Below are 18007 nucleotides of genomic sequence, written 5' to 3' on the forward strand. Positions count from 1 at the left end.
TACTCAATCAAAACTTAACATTCATTTAACTATAAACATTTAAATAACGACATTAATTTAAAGTTACCTAATTAAAAGTTGGCATGTTATGTGGGATATTAGTAATTATATTTCAATATGTACCTATGAAATATACGAATAAATGTTAGCTTATTCTATGTCTGATTCATAAAAATAAATTAACTCCCTATTCAAACCATTCATATTGAAGCAGATACTGACTATTGAGTATACTTCATTAAAAGTTACAAGTTTACAAATCTCAAGAGTTGTTATTATTTAATATCGTCTATTTGCCATTTGGGACTTTGGTAAGCACATAATATGTATATATAATATTATATACATATATTATATTATCTGTGTTGGTAAATGTATTACAACGACACAATATTAATATTATATTTTATATTATTGTATTAAATAATATTATAGGTACCTAATAAGTTGTAGGTATCTGGTACTGATCTAATCACGAAAACCCGAACCCGGGAAACGGAACGTTAAACAACAACAAAGACGCAGATGCCAGATAAGCTGATTGTGTTAACGTTTACCTATGATCTGAAGTCTAAACCTAGGAAACGAGCTAGTAACCGACTTGATGTTATAACCTTGTTTACCCGTATTCGTAAACGGTACTGCTATATAGGCGGGGTACGGGGCACGAGGTCGGCTACTCGGCTCGTTTACTTTAATAGTTTTCTATCATGGGTGTCATGGCGTCATAGAATATTTTGTTGTTAAACCTTAACGGCTTATTGCTCAACGTGTTTTCTTAACTCGCTTCGATAATCGACGCCAGTGAATCACGGTTCAATATTATCACGTACCTACTCTATAAATTGTTATTCGTGTACTCACATTGTTAATTGTTATAATAGTGCGTACTGATGTCGGTAATTTGGAATTCAATGCATTTAATTTTAATATAATCGTTTGATTGACATTTACTTTTGTTTACAATATTCATTATGACGTGGTCGGTTATTCACTTCTTTAAAGATAATGGAGTAGAGGTAGTACCTAGCACATGGTTTAAAGATGATACATGTGCTTGGCCTAAGACCCATGTGAAACGTTTTATTAAAAACCAATGTACACCAAATACTAGAGGGTTCAAAGCTAGGGCATTGTCTACAAATATTTGTAAGCTTATATTTTTTTTACAAAATAATAACTACATTGTATAATAATATAACCTATAATTATTTTGATATACATTTTAGAATCGTTTCTTGTTGCTAGAACGAAATGCAAAAAATAATTGATCACTTCGGATTTATCATCTACTGAAGATGACAATTATTCTAAAATAAAAAATACAAATAATGGAAAAAAATCAAAATCTGGTAATAATTGCAGTAATAACAAAAAAACGGGATATGGCGCTGACAAATCAGGTAAGATGGTTATATTATGTATAGTATACCTTCTTTAATAATTTAATTAATATTGGAAAAAAATTTTATTATTAATAGTACTTTATACAATTATTAACTTATGTTTATAAAATGTGTATTATTTTTATTTTATTTTTGTAGACATTGAAACTGATAGCGATGACAATAATTATGAATTACCAGCTTATTTATTTATTTATTTATTGAATATATTCAACGGGCAATAGACCTTTACAAAGTATATAATATAACAATATGACAACAATCAAAATACATATAAATTAAGTAGGTAATAAAAATACAAAAATTTAAATAATGTTTTGAAATTAAAAATAAATGACTAATAATAAATGTATACGACAAGTAACAATATTAAGTAATAATAATAATTAGATAAAATGTGATTTTTTTAGAAGCAATACAGTATTTAGTTTAAAATTAACACGAGTAGAATTAAAAAAATCAAGATGGTGGGAGATTAAATTGGCTAACCTAAGAGCTCTTGGTAGAAAAGAGAAGGCTCCACTATTAGTTCTATAATGTGGAATAACAAATAAATCTAGATTGCGCGTATAAAGACGAGGAATTCGGAAACCAATCATTGCTAATAATTCAGGACAAAGAACAAAACCATTAATAATGTCAAAAATAAACATTATATCTGTAAGATTCCGTCTCAGAGAAAGATTATCAAGATCCAATGATACCTGAATTGGTATAATTGAGTCCCTGGAGAAAGGAAGATTTAGTTTATATGAAATATTTTTGAGAAACTTGTTTTGAACATTATCAAGTTCAGAGTAAAATGTTGTTAGATTTTGCGACCAAACAAGGGAGCCAAATTCAAGGTTAGATCTAACTAAAGAAGTATGAAGTAATTTTAAGCATCTAGGATTTTTAAATTCCTTAGTATTTCTATTTAAGAAACCTAACATCTTATATGATTTGTTGAGGATTGATTTATGATTCAATTTGAAGCCAAGATCACTATCAAAGTGAATTCCCAAATCTTTGATTGAATTAACTCTTGATAAGAGACACTCATTAATTATATACTGATTCAAAAGAGGATTAGCTCTACGGGTAAAAGAAATTACATTACACTTATTAATATTTAATGGTAAATAATTATTTTTACTCCAAATAACAAACTTATCTAATATTGATTGAAGATTTATTTGATCAGCTACAGAATTTATCTTGCAAAAAATTTTGGCATCATCAGCAAATAATAAAATATGTGCTATGTTAGAGTTATCTAATATATAATGTGGTAAATCATCAATGAAAATTAGAAACAGTAGAGGACCTAAATGGGAACCTTGAGGGACACCAGAAGAGACCTGAAAATTTTGTGATGAGTGAAATGAGATTTTGACGGCTTGAGTTCTATTTGTGAGGTACGAATATAGCCATTTAAGAAAGTTTCCATCTATACCAAATGATTTTAATTTATAATAAAGTAAAATATGATCAACTTTGTCAAAAGCCTTCTGAAAATCAGTGTGTATGGTGTCAACTTGAAGACCTTGATCTAAAGCATTAGTTAGAAAATTTTGATACAATAGTAAATTGGTGAAAATCGAGTGCTTCATTAAGAAACCATGCTGAGCGGGACTAATATAATTTAATAATATACTGGACAGTTTTTTAGAAATAATAGCTTCAAATACTTTAGGTATAGCAGAAAGTTTAGAGATTGGCCGATAATTACAGATATCATTCTTACTCCCAGATTTATGTATAGGTGTAACAAATGATTTTTTCCAAAAGGTGGGAAAAACACCAGTTGATAAAGAGAGATTAAATAAGTAGTGCAATGGCTTGACTAACACTGAAAAGCATTTTTTTAGGAAAATCGGTGGAATACCATCGGGACCAGTAGATGATTTATCATCAATAGATATTAAATAATCAGCAATTTCATCCTCAGAAATGTACATTGAGTTAATATTTATATCATGCATATTAACATTAAGAGATTCAAGAATATCATCAGGCAATTTATTTTTAGAGTAAACAGAGGAGAAATGATTAGCAAATAATTGAGAGATTTCTTCTATATTATGAGCAGTTGTATTATAAAAAAACATTGACATTGGAATATTGGATTTATTTGATTTGAGAGATTGAATATATTTCCAAAATGATTTTATATTAATATTAATGTTATTTTCAATCTTAAGTATGTAATTTAATTGAAGTTGTTTAGATAGTTGTTTACATTCCTTGCGTAAATTAGAAAAAATAGAATAATCAGATAAAGAATTTGAAATTTTATATTTTTTATGCGCTAATTTTTTTAATTTAATAATTTTTCTTAAATTATAATTTGACCAAGAAACGTTATGATCAGTATTAAGATCTAAAGTTATCATTGGAACTAATAAATCAAAAGAATGATTAATTATTTCATGGAATTTCAATATAGCATTTTCTAAATTCAAGGTAGTTATATTATCCATAATATCTATATGAGACAAAAAAGCATGAATGTCATTAAAATTGCAGGAATTAAAATTGAAAATTACAGGAGAAATAGTTTGGAAATAAATATTTGGTGTTGGAAAGTGAGAGATAAATTCTAAAGGTGGATGATATGAATCAATTAAAGGTATTAATGAACAATTAGAGGCATGCATAGAATCAACAGTAGAGTTTGAAAATATCAAGTCTAGAATACCACTGTGACTATTAGTAATGTTATTAACCTGCTTTAAATTTAAGTAATCGATATAAAAATCAACAAGTGTAGTGGATATAGGATTTCTAAATAAAGTATAATCAGTGACTGAAAATTCATTTACATTAAAATCACCAATAATTAAAAAAATTTTAATAGAGTTTTTTAATAAAAACTTTTCTATTATATCACAATGCTTATTATATAATTCGATTTTGGAGTTTGGTGGGAAATAAACGCAACCTAGAAGTATGTTAATATTATTATAAGAGAGTAATGCAAACACTTGATCAATACATTGAATAATGTCAAAATTTAATAATTTGCAATTTAGATGTTTCCTAGTAGCCAATAAAACTCCACCACCTCTTACAGTTAAATTAGATATTCTATCCACTCTAAATAAGTTATAATCTACAAGACCAAGCTCAACATTATTAATGTCGCTATTTAGCCAAGTTAAAAATAATAAGTCACAATTTAGATTAAAGGCACAGTTACGAAAAAATTCAAGCTTAGTCCTAAGACCTCTAACATTCTGATAGACTACATGGAGATTAACGAAAATTTTGACTATTATTAAGAGTATTAGACGCAGAATTAACTATAACAATTTTAGGTGTACCTTTAATAAATTTTATAGTTAATCCTGCTTCACCATTCTTTGTACGTGTCATCAGCTCCTCCTTCAAGCTCTTCATAAAGTCTCTCTGGTAAGGGGTTCTATCCGTAGATATATATATTGTAGACGGCGGATTTGAATGAGTCAGTTTATTTTTGTTTCGAATAATATCAAACACTATGGAATCAGATTCAAAGATAGCTTTGATAGGACGTAGTTTACCAGGTTGATAACGACCAAGACGAATGACCTTCAGCGGTGTAGGTAGATTATCAGTGTCAACTAAAATAGATGCAATAGTTGTACTGATTACCTGTTTGTTATCGTAAGATAATCTCTCACCGGTCTGGTTGGAATTACTTTCTTGGATATTATAGAAAATAACATTTTTCGCCCGTTTATTGCGCTCATTCATTTCATTAATAATGAACTCATTAGAGAGATTTGAATTATTACCTAAGTTTGACTTCAAATTTTCAACTTCAACAAGCAGCTTATTTAACAGCGATTTGAGCTCTGGTAATTCTTTAAGACCCTTTTCACAGTCAGAACAGAAAAATTTAAGCAGTCGATTTTTCATTCCCAGGCATTTTAGTTCAGAGGCAGATAGTCCTGAGCATTTCGGGTGAAATAACAAAGCACACCCATCACACTTGATAGGAACATCGAGGTCCGCAAATAGTGAATTGCAACAATTACAAATTGTATTATTACTCATAGTAGTTATGAGGAAAGCGGCAATATCGTAATGAGCGTGATGCCGGGTACAAAGTATGACAAATAAATCGGATAATAGTCAGATAAGCGAACTGCCACAATATAAACGTACGTGTTTCTCGGTCGACTGTTGACAAGTAACTAAAATTATGATTCTGGTAAGTAAATATATATAATTATAATAACTATACCTACCTAAAATGTATTGTACTTCAAAATTGATAAAAATCTTTATTGTAGGTGATAATAATTCCAGTACAAATAACATTAATTCTCTGTCTAAGAAATGTAAGTTTTGTATGTTTTCAATGATTTATTAATATAGTATATTTAATTTTATGTTCTCTATATTCATTTCTAATGACTCATATTTTTTTACAGCTTGTGTTGATAATATGCTCATTACTCCATCAAAAAATATACGAACATTAGTCAAATCACCATCAAAAACTCCAGTTTTTGAATCTAGTATGTACCTACCTATAATATATTATATATATAATACTATTTTATTCTAATCATGTTTTTGGGGGAATTATGTAATATACTTGTAGAATATTAGTTACTTGAATAATTTCATTATAGTTGTCCAAACTGTTTCACAAAAAAAAATTTTAATTATATTTCCGTTTACAGTTGATGATAATTTCTGCATGGTGAAAAATGTGTCACCTTATAGAAGAAATAAACATTTTGTACTTTCTCCTAATAATTTGGCAAGAGCAGAAAAAAACAAAAAGAGGAATTTATCTGAATCTCCTAGAAAAGTATATCCATCTCCTGAAACTTTTCAATCACGTATGTATACTTTTTTTTTTTTTTCTTTTTTTTTTTTTATTTATTTATTTAAGTAATTTACAATCTATACAACATTATGTACAATGGGCAAATTTGATAATTAATATAATACGAATAACAGAATTTAACATTTAGGGGCAGGCACTCAGCAGCACCACCCGACCGAGAACATTTTAGATGTCGTGGTTTTTTTATTTTTTTTTTTTTATTTTAGTAGGTCTCTAGGCCACTGCCTTTTGAGTCTTCTACGTACATTGCCAGGAAGTGAGGTGGAAGAAAATTGCTTTATTAATGGATTACTGTGAGAGTTTAAGTTGGAGTGAAATTTAGAGTAATGTGCTTTTGCTAATTGATTAAGTGTAGGAATTTTAAGGTCTTTGTGAAGATTTTTGTTTGTGAAATACCAAGGAGAAGATGTTATTAATCGTAGACAGATAGATTGAAAAGCTTGAAGAGTGTTGGTGTTAGGGGGCTTTGCAGAGCCCCATAACTGGATACCATATGTCCAAGCTGGTCGAATTATTGATTTGTATATTGTTAGTTTATTGGAAAGGGAAAGTTTGGATTTTAGGAGTGGTCTAAGGATATGGAGTCTAGAGTTAACAGTTTTGCATTTCAGTTTAATGTGTGGGCTCCAGGTTAAGCGTTTGTCGAGAGTTAGTCCAAGGTATTTGACTTCGTTTGCCTTAGGAATTGTTATATTGTTTAACGTGACAGATGGAGAATCGAGATTACGTAGTGAAAAAGTTACTTGAACAGATTTAGTTTCATTTATTTTAATTTTCCATCTGTTTGCCCACAAGCTGATCATATTTAAATGGTTTTGAATCATTTCGCTGGCTGTGACGTGGCTTTCGTGGGAGGCGGTTATTAGCGTATCATCAGCGTATGTGCCTAAAGATGTATAAAATGTCTTGGGTATGTCATGAGTGAAAATCGAGTAAAGGAATGGAGCGATGTCGCTTCCTTGTGGGACTCCAGCTCTAATAGTGTAACGGGTTGAGTAGGTGTTATTTAGGCAGTATGTATACCTAATAATTAGTTCTATTAAAATGCAATTTTTCTATCATATAAAAAAAAATTAAAAATATTTTAAATTACACTCAAAACACAGAGAAAAAAATTAAATCAGCACCTCTTATTAAGATGACTAAATACCATTGTTAGTTTATATAAATAATATGAGGAACTTTACGGGACACCCCTTTTTTTGGTCATTTTTTGGGGGAACTTAGTCATATTTTTGACGAAAAAAATGATGGTGAAATCAGAATTTTGCGCTCGTACTTACTTTTGAAGTTATAGCTAATTATAGTTTTCTGTTTATACTATAATCCTTAAACACCCATTTTGTGTAACAATTTTCGTATTGAACTGTTGCGCAGTGGTAACTTTTAAGCGAAAGTAATCATGGGATCAGCGGTTTGAACCTTGGCCAGGACAAACTTTTTTTGCATTTTTTGCAAATAAAAACATGTGATTGCTCCCTACGCCTACCGGCTCCGGTCGCCGAACTCGAGGTCCTACGGAACTCTCGGTTGGGGGCTCGACCCCCAAACCCCCCAGGGCAGAAAATAGTCCGCCTAGGTGGGAGGGGGGAGACCCCTTCGGGGTCTGGGGGGGGGGAGGAGTTGGATAAGTGTAGACCTAAGCTAACTTAACGGATGACCTAACCTATTGTTTGACATATATAGTAGTGCTATATAACAGATGTATACTTACCTATTAGTTACACCATCTAAAATACCCAATAGTCAATAGGTACAATTACACAAAATAAAGCAAGTGGTTCATAAACAGGTACATTAATAGTGGTGAAACATAAACAATTGATTAGATATCCAGAAACCAAAAAAAAAAATTTACAAATAAATATTTTATTATACATTTTATGAGGTCTACTCTAATTGTTACAGATAAACATCGATAAGATTAAATGACAAATTCAAGCTTTAAATATTACCTAAATAATATTATCCATTGTGTTTTTGTATTCGTACGCGTCAATATTACAATATTATATATTATATAGTCAGGCCCGGATTAAGATCTTAAGTGCCCATAGGCTGTAAAAAATTTGGTGCCCCCAATTAAAAAAAAATATTGTACACATTTCTCTACTCGATACTTGAATAAATAATAAAACTTTATTTTAGGTTTATTAGCCACATCAATATGTATATGTATATAATACCTATGTGAAAACAAGTAAAAACATAAAATTAAAATTAAACAAAATATATTTTAGATATATAAAAATATAAAATAATCATATTACAAAAAGTAACAAACCATTATTTTATACTTTTCTTTTTCTTGCTTTTTGATGGGCAAATGTGTTAATAGTATCATTAAAATCTAATTTTTCAACCAATTCTGCTTCAATGCTAAATATTGCTAATGTATTCAGTCTTTCCTCCTTCATGGTTGACCTCAAGTAGGATTTTACTCTTTTAAGTACAGAAAAAGCTCTTTCGCCGGAGCAGTTTGAAACTGCTGTACTAAGGTACATACGCATAACTATTTCTAAATTTTTAACCTAGGTATTTTACTAAGTAAAATCACTTCTTTTTCTTTTTTATCAATTGCACGCTTTCTCGCTTGTGCTCCACTAATATGTCGTTCCTGATCCATTTTTACAAAAATATCGAACACTAAACCATATATAACGCACTACTGGCACTAAAGTAAAACCTTTATAATTTAAATTTACAAGTTACAATAGTGTTAACAAAACATACGTACGATCAAATGGACGAATTTTCGATGCACGTGACGCGTGTATACGAAATACTAATACTATTTAATATTTTATACTATTTTACCCAATTTATGACCATCGGCGGCGAGCTACGACAAATATAAATAAGTAAACGCACTGGCATTGTCTGCCGTCTGCGGCTCTACATACGTTATCGGTGTGCGACCGGTTCTACGGAAAAATAACAATCTAAAAATAAAACGAGGTTTAGAAGACCGCACGACAAAACGCATTGATTATTACTATTTCAAATTTCCGATATTATTTAAATAAAAATAACATCAGGATAGTATTGTGCTTATTGTCAATAATTATTTTACAGATTGTACAATTTTTCTAGTTTAAAAAAAAAAAAAATAAGGATAGTATGTAGTGCCCGTGCCCCTAAATCCGTGGTTGTGTAGGCTGAAGCCTACACTGCTTACGCCTTAATCCGGGCCTGTATATAGTATTTACAATGGAAAAACATATAAATTTGTTCGATTTGATAGAGTGGTCAAAATTAGATGATGGGTTAGGTTTGATCAACAAATTACAAAGTTTTGGTACATTGCCAACCGAAATGAAATGTATCCGAGGGCATGACATGAAATTGACCAAAGATCTGTCGAAAAATGATAACTACAAGTGGATTTGTGGGGAAAAAATAGGAAGTAAAAAAGCGAAAAAAAATTGCAACTATAGGTAAATATAAAAATAATAACTAAAAACTAATGATACAAACTAAATATACAACTACAATTAAAAACAAAAATAAAACTTTAACTATTAATATTTATAGCATGTCACTCAGACAAAATACATTTTTCTACAAGTCCCATCTCAGCCTTTTGGAAATATGTAGTTTTGTTAATTTTTGGACGATGAATGCCTCATTCCCATTAATGAAACTGCAATTACGACTTGCCCACCAAACACTTACTGATAGGTCATCATTTTGCCGTGAAGTCACATACGATGCTATGGTGGTACGTAAGGTGAAGCTAGGCGAGTATGGGCATACGGTAGAAATCGATGAATCGAAGTTTGGACGACAGAAAAACACCACCGGGGCCATAGGGTTAAAGGGCAATGGGTTTTTGGGGGTTATGAAACCGTAACGCCACAACCCTACTTGCCATTATAAAAGAATGGATAAAGCCTGGGACAACCATAATTTCAGATTGTTGGAAGGTAGTATATTTTATACCTACAATTTTAATTATAAATTTAATAATGAAAAATAATTAATAAAATATTAAATAATTAATATTTAGGCTTACAATACCTTAAATAACGAAGGCTATGTGCATATGACGGTTAACCATAGTCTCCATTTCAAAGACCCGGAGACAGGCGTCCATTCTAATACAATTGAGAGTTTATGGAGGCATTCAAAAGCCTCCATGTCAAATTACTGTCGTAAAAAAACATTTTATTCGGGATACTTGGCCAAGTATATGTTTACGAAACACTGTCGGGCGCATAAATTGGACCCGACAGCTGAATTTCTAAAACACGCAGGTTTAGTTTATAACATAAATAACACCGAACACGTTGGTCACGATAGCAATGAAGGTGGCGGTGACAATAGCGGGGACAGCATTGACAGCGGTGACGAACACGTGGACGAGGAATACGATGAATTGAATGACGAGAGTGAAGATAGCGATGGTAATGACGACGGGAACGATTTGTCGACAACGGCAGGAACGACAAGCAGCTTCGGTGGCATTGTGGCAACTTAGACTCGTCAAATAAAATATTATGATAACTTTGTTTGAATTTTTTAATTAATTTAACACCTATGCAAATAATCGATTGGTACGCCTGTCGGGTACGTTCTAATCCGCCCGGAGTGTAGATAATTAATAATAATAATAATAATAATGAAAATAACACAGTACTAATAATCTAATAATATATAATAATAATCGTACAGCCCTAAAAACCAAAAATAATAAAATAATGACATTTATTAATTATTAGGTACTATTTATGCAATGGGAAAAATGCAAAAAATTATTTTATTGAACCCGATACCGAACCCTAGTTATAAAGCATGGCAACGTATACACAGTAAGACCTGGCCAAGATAGTCCAATGAAAATTTGGTAATTTATAAAGTTATTTAACATACTATCTACTAACTTTGAAGTGCTATAACTTCGTAACTATGTCTGAGCGCCAAATTCTGACTTCACCATCGTTTTCAGCGTACTTAACTACTTAAGTTTCAATAATAAAAATTGCAAAAAAAAGGTGTCCCGTAAAGTAGAAATATACCTAAAAATATAATATAATAAATTTATAACTGTTCAATGATTACAATTTACTAGGATTATGTTACTTACTTATTGTATTTTCTTATGTTGCAGTATTAGAAAATAAACAAAAAACGCCTCCAAAACCAAATAAATTAAAAAATTCTTCAGGTATGTAAAAATATTAACCTTCTAATGTTTTATTTTTAAATGTTTTAATTATGATGTATAATATATAATTTCAGAAGATCAATTTAAGGAACTCATTTTATACAATCTTTTAGTATTGAAACACAGCATTAGAAACATCAATGAAAAATTGACATTGGTTGTCAAAAGGCAGATTTCACACAATTATAATGTTGAAGAATCTAATGATCTTACATTAGAATATTCTAATTTGGACTGCTTATTACCAATTGATGAAGAAGATACATTAGACAATATAGAAGAAAAGATAAGAAATACCATGCATCATTGGTAAGTAATTTCATTTATAATTAGACTTCATAAAATATAGACAATTTTTTTCTTAAATTAATGGTTTTTGAAACAATGTTTCAAGTTCAATTATTTAGACTAAATCGATTACAAATGTATTTTAATGTTTACAAAACGTATAACAACTATATACCTATTGTGAAACATATTTTCATTATGCATTCATGCCTAGTTTTAATTTATGATAAATCATTTTTATGTAATTAAATACTCGTTAAATAAATCTGTACCACAGAAGTCATGTAACGTAAGTCACAAAAATGACATTTTTACTGGAGAGACAATACAAAAATGTTTGTATTGCAATGCACTTACAATTGTATATTTCAAAAATATTATTTCGCTTTACTTTTCTTAAGTATCACTCTAGACATACGTTTCTATACTTCTATCATAGTTTAGGACTTAAGTTAGTATACTTCTTACTATCTATAAATGTATTGTTAGTTGGACTTACGTTAAAATACAATTAAACAGATCACAGAAAGAATATTCCAACAATAGAACTGACTCAATATTTGAAAAATGGACTTGCGTTAGTTGACTTCTGTGTTACAGAAATATGTATAGCTTTTATTTATTGAATGATTTTAAAGGTTAAAATTAAAAGTTTTTACTAAAGAATATAATGATTTGACTTAGTAACATTAAATACATATTACATTAAATCTATATATTTTTTATCAAATTCAAATTATTAAATGGTTATTAATATCTTATTATTCCTATTCTACATTATTTTAGTAGGTCCTTAACTTAGGTAACATGTAAATATTTTTTTACTATAGATATAATTACTGTATTATAATAATATACATACTTATAGTACTATATGGAAGGTTTAATATTTTATGACATTAAACTTTATTTTTTTTTGTTTATTACATTTTAGACTAAAAGTTAGCTGGACTTGGCGGAAAAAGTATCAAAGTCATGGTCAAAAGAATCATGGGATATTTGTTCACTGACAACATCTTAGCCTTATATTCTTTTAATGGCAGAGCAAATAAAAAAAAATGTTTTGCAAACCTATCAATTTCAAAAGTTATATATTATGTTGTAAATATATTATTTATTTTTACGTAATATGCATTCATAAATTCTTCTATTACTTTTCTTTATCTATTATATTATATTATTATGAATAACTGGTAGTATATAATATAACTAAGAATTTGTTATACTCTTAAAGTCTTATATAACAGCTACCTTTTTAAATTAATAACTCATTATATATTTTAGTCAATAAGTTATTTATGGAAGTTAATAATTACTAATATTCACATACAAAATGTTTAATTCCAAAACAACTATTTTAATAATGCTATAATTATGATTTAATACTTTTTCTTTGATTCAAGCAATTTAATCCTATATATTTGATATATTATATTATCTAAAATAATAATTATACATATAAATGTAATATATGCCGGTCTAAATGAGTTTAATGGATGGAATATGAATATGTGTTTAATATATTATAATAATATGCCTTCTACCATTAAAATGCAATTATTAATTTTTGTTTTTATAATTATTATTGTTATTTGTTTTATTGTCCAGATGCTGTTAAATCAATTAAACGATTGAATAATGAATCATCGACCGATGAAATTGAAAAATACATTAAGTATTATCTCATTTAAGCACCATTCAACATAAAAAAGAAAAAAGAAATGTTCCATTGAATATGAATATCATTTAATTTTGTAATTATTATGTACAATATAATATAGCTAGGCTAGGTTTGCCTTTTAGTTATATCATATTTCAACTATATATACTATTATATTATATTCTAAATAAATGTATAGGTACATTATGTTTTACTATTATTATATTGTTATAGGGCCTAACAATATATGTTGAATTACATATTCAATACATTAAATATTTTGAATATTTTTGAAATAATAAAAAATGTTATGCAATTATTAAGTTTACATTTAAATTATTAAATATTCTATTAATTAATTGTATAAAAATTGCTGTAAATATTCTATTAATTAACTGTATACAAATTGCTGTAAATATACCTATATAATTATTTTTTAGAATATTTTAGTTAAAAACCGACGATCTGCTCAATATTCGACAAACATTTATCGGAGGTGAAAAAAGTTATATGAACGGTTGATTGGTGTTAAAAGAATATCTATTCAATATTAAACAATATTAAGGAATGTTTAAAGAGTACTTAACGAACCTTGAAGATTAAAGGTTTTTTAAATCTTTAAGTATATATAATTATTTCATATTGAGTTCCATGTCATTTCATATTTATAGTGTGTTAAATAAACATTAATTTAGTTGATATCCAATTGGTTGGCAATACTTATTCAGGGTTAAACATTGACTTGCCTACTTTGATTTTATGTTTATTTAATATTTGCATGCTATGTGGGAGCTATCTACGATCATTTGACTTAAAGTTACACCAAAAACTAAAATCGATTTTGATAAAACGTGATATTATTGGTAGGTTAAATTTCTATTTTATAATAGATCAATAGCCAATAGATTACCTATAAATCACATTTTTTTATTTAAATCCCGGTAGTCGAGTTTTGGACAAGTACCTACATAGGTAACTTATAATAATTCATATTATAATTTAATTAGGTACCAAAAAAATATAACTTCTCAAACACTGTGTCTAGAGGAACTGGTGGGATAATGCATTCGAATAAAAAAATGTCTATAAACTTGCGGACCAGTTTCGCATAGTTAAATTTGGCATGCGAACTATAACTGAAATAGATAACCAGAATAGGTACATTGCTGATCACAAAGTACTTTCTGTAAAAGTACATACGATTTAATATTTATCAATAGACTGTATAGATACTTAGTATAATATAAAGTTCTATGAATTTATCATAGTAAATAATATATTTTATAAATTTATAATATCTATGGCAATCGTCAATTGTCGACATTCGTCGGCGACGATAAACAATTTTAATAATTTCAGTGAACAAATAAGTAATAAGCCATCGATATAGACCGACAGTTATGAGCCGTATACATTATACCTAGTGTAAGTTTTAACACAAACTCACACATTTCGTTATGATCAGGTATTCAGGTTATTTTCATAATATATTTTGATACTTTCAAGTTTCAGTTCAGAGTGAGATGAAGATGGATAAAGATAGTTTCTTCGGCGACGGCGGCATTCTAGCTAGGTTTCACCGGAAGAGTCGATGCTTACGCGTAAGTTTGTTTTCATATTATTACTATTTTACATTTACTTTTTAGGCTTAAATTAAATATTTATTGCCACGGACAATCTGTTAACTGGGTTACGTAGAAGCATTTATAAGTTTAATCCCAAAAGCGCAATGTATAAAACCTAACCCGTGTGGCCGCGTGACATAAAATAGGAATTATTCTTGTCTTTTTAAATAATTTTTTCGAAAAATATATGTACCATGTATAGCTCATACAATTATGAATTTATAGTTGATAGAAATGCGGATGTTTTACTTCATAGATATTTTTTTATTGAAATCGTGTAAATAATTTGATTAAACCATCAGGTAGGTAACCTAACCTACTCATCGCTAGTATACATTTTTTTATATTACCTGTAAAATCACCAACACAAGGTGCAGACTGAATTTAAAAAATTAAAAACATAAAATAAAATATAAAATAATGTTGTAGTAGAAGCTGGAAACTGTAGTTTATTCTAATTTATAATCCAATTAATGTAACCGAGAATGTAACTATTAAATTCATCATTGAATTCAGAGATCACTTTGGGATAAATGCCAAACATATAAATGTAAATGTAAATTAAAAATAATTAAAAAACATTTTGTGAAAGGAACAAGATTACTGCTATATTTAAGTTTTAATTATTATTAACAAATAAATACAAATAATAGATAATTTAATAGCTTTTTACTATTAACATATTCAGCGTAAATATAGTTTCTGATCGACTTACGTATAAATAAGTACCTTCTATAAAATAATTATTCATATCAAATAATCCTAACAATTTAATGCAAGGATTCTCATAAATTGATCTGACAGCAGCCTTAAAACACCAAAAATATATTTACACAGACCACAAAAAAAAATAATTGAAAATACTAAAAAAATAAAGAACACATCATTATAAAATTAATACAGTCATAGATTCGCTCAGAATCTAAAATTATAGACTTAGAGTTTTAGAAATATAGTTGGTATTATGGTATTTGATGAATTTACTGTATACGTTTATGGCTTTATGTTAACTCTAAAATCCAGTAATCACATTTTTATTTAATAATTCATAAAATACAATATACTCTTATAAAAAAATTCTTGTGCTTCTGATATCTATTCACCACCTTAATCAATAATTAAATTGATAAACTAAAATAATAATTTAAATAATACCTATATCATATTGTTATAATTCAAATTCAAAATTATAAACTATTTTGGTTTTATTGTCATATCAAATTTCAATAAACAAATTGTTCCTTAACACGGAACTCTTTGATATAAAAAGTTGCATTATATTATATCCGTGGATTCATCATATTGACGTACCTAGTATAATATCTATATCATTTATTTATTTATCTGTGGCAAATCTCAAAGTCGTTGCAGAAGACACAGTCGATTAAAAATTCTAAAATTTCAATAAGCAAAGAAGATATGAGCAAAAAACTTACTGCGTTTCGTATAATTTTATTTTTCATAAATCACAATATTCTAAGTTCTGGCTGTATTCTGGAGCGTTTCTTCATGGGCGTCGCAGTTCACACACGTCACGGATTCCGCCGAAAGAGTCGATAATAAAAGTAAGTTTGTTTTTATATTCTTTTGGGGCTTAAATTTACTTTTAAGACTTAAAATAAATATTTAATGTCACGAAAAATGTGCTATCCAAGTGTTGTATGCGCATATTTTAGTTCCGAACCAGAAATGTATAAAATACGCGAGATATAAACGTCGTCGTCGTTTTTCCAGTCCCTGTTCGTAGAATAATTATAATTAATAGGAGCTTACCTATATAAGGTACTTAATATATATATGTTCTGGTTTAATTTATAGAAACATATGTTATAGCTTATAACTGATAATAGTCATAAGATACAATTTTAATTAATAACTGGTAATTTTTTTTTCCAAATAAACGTTATTATAAGTTATAGGTAACTATTAATTTAGTGTCACATACTTAACTTCTATTGTTCACCTAATATCTATATTCTATATCATAGGGATTAGGGCCGTATAACCATGCACACATAAAAGTAATATTCACGGAATGGTCAACTGCTTAACCTGACGTGTGCGCACTTATGAATAACATACCTACTCATATACTCGTATAGGTATATAAATATACCTATATAAATAGTGTAATACTACATACACGAATGTGTTACCTATTATGTCCCTAAAAGTTCAATAGTTATTATTATATTTATTTATTTTTTACATATAAGTAGGTACATTACAAGACTAATTAAAATCACATTTATTTTTATTTTTTCGAACACAATGTTTCAAAAATTATTAATTAATATATAATTTGTTGGTATAGTATTAAATTAATTAGTGAAATAAAACAAACACACCTACTATAATTATTAGTAATAATAATATATCTATGTATAAATTATTAAAATACAAAACGAACAAACGAAAAACGATTTTGAGCAAAGACATCGTTAACTAAAAAATAATATTGAGATTAAAGTAATTTATTTTACTATTAGACATTAGCACCTACAATAGTAGGTTAAAGTCATTTTTGCCCAAATAATAACATTTGAAAGTGTCATCGTGTCTATAAATTATAATAATATACTCTAAAAGTTTCATAAATCCGCGAATACTTACTATTTTTAAATTACAACAAAATAACTAAAATCGTTATTTTTGGTTTTAATATGTAATTTCGTCCAAATTTTAACTTATAATATCTGTAAAAAGTAACTGTGTTTATAATAGATTATTTAGATTTTTCGGTTACAATATGAACCAGGAGCGGACTGGGCCGGCCGCGGCGGGATACTGGGAACTTTCCCGGTTGGCCGCTACTCAAAAATGATTTGTTATTGCTATATATTTATAATTATTATTAATATAGAAGATCGGTATAAATCGGTAGAAAATCGGTATAAATATTAATTATAAATGTTTTTTATTTTCATACCATGACGCGTGTGTGAAAAATTGTTTATATTAAGTGTTTAAGATGTTAATTTCGGTTCGGCTGATTGTGCACCTCTCTCACTCTTCAGCATCAATGCATCAGAAATT

At 28.5% G+C, this 18007-nt stretch overlaps 1 protein-coding gene and 1 pseudogene across 1 annotated transcript; both read left to right on the top strand.

The window, feature by feature from the left end:
* Positions 1 to 5448: 5448 nt before the first annotated feature.
* Positions 5449 to 13654, top strand: LOC132949247 (uncharacterized). Its single transcript, XM_061020031.1, has 8 exons — positions 5449 to 5583; positions 5666 to 5713; positions 5807 to 5893; positions 6062 to 6223; positions 11342 to 11398; positions 11473 to 11707; positions 12621 to 12787; positions 13295 to 13654. Coding segments are annotated over exons 3-7 (528 nt in total). The 5' UTR covers positions 5449 to 5583; positions 5666 to 5713; positions 5807 to 5820; the 3' UTR covers positions 12622 to 12787; positions 13295 to 13654.
* On the top strand, positions 9683 to 10917 carry LOC132949245 (uncharacterized; annotated as a pseudogene).
* Positions 13655 to 18007: the final 4353 nt, after the last annotated feature.

This window comes from Metopolophium dirhodum, chromosome 7 (genome assembly GCF_019925205.1).
Source record: "Metopolophium dirhodum isolate CAU chromosome 7, ASM1992520v1, whole genome shotgun sequence".
NCBI lineage: Eukaryota > Metazoa > Arthropoda > Insecta > Hemiptera > Aphididae > Metopolophium > Metopolophium dirhodum.

Bases quoted from the DNA above. Each gene is read 5' to 3' on its own strand.
- LOC132949247 (XM_061020031.1), top strand. From the start codon at position 5,821: ATGCTCATTACTCCATCAAAAAATATACGAACATTAGTCAAATCACCA. The intron at 6,224-11,341 runs GTATGTATACTT...CTTATGTTGCAG, and splicing joins TCCTGAAACTTTTCAATCAC to TATTAGAAAATAAACAAAAA. The intron at 11,399-11,472 runs GTATGTAAAAAT...ATATAATTTCAG, and splicing joins TAAATTAAAAAATTCTTCAG to AAGATCAATTTAAGGAACTC.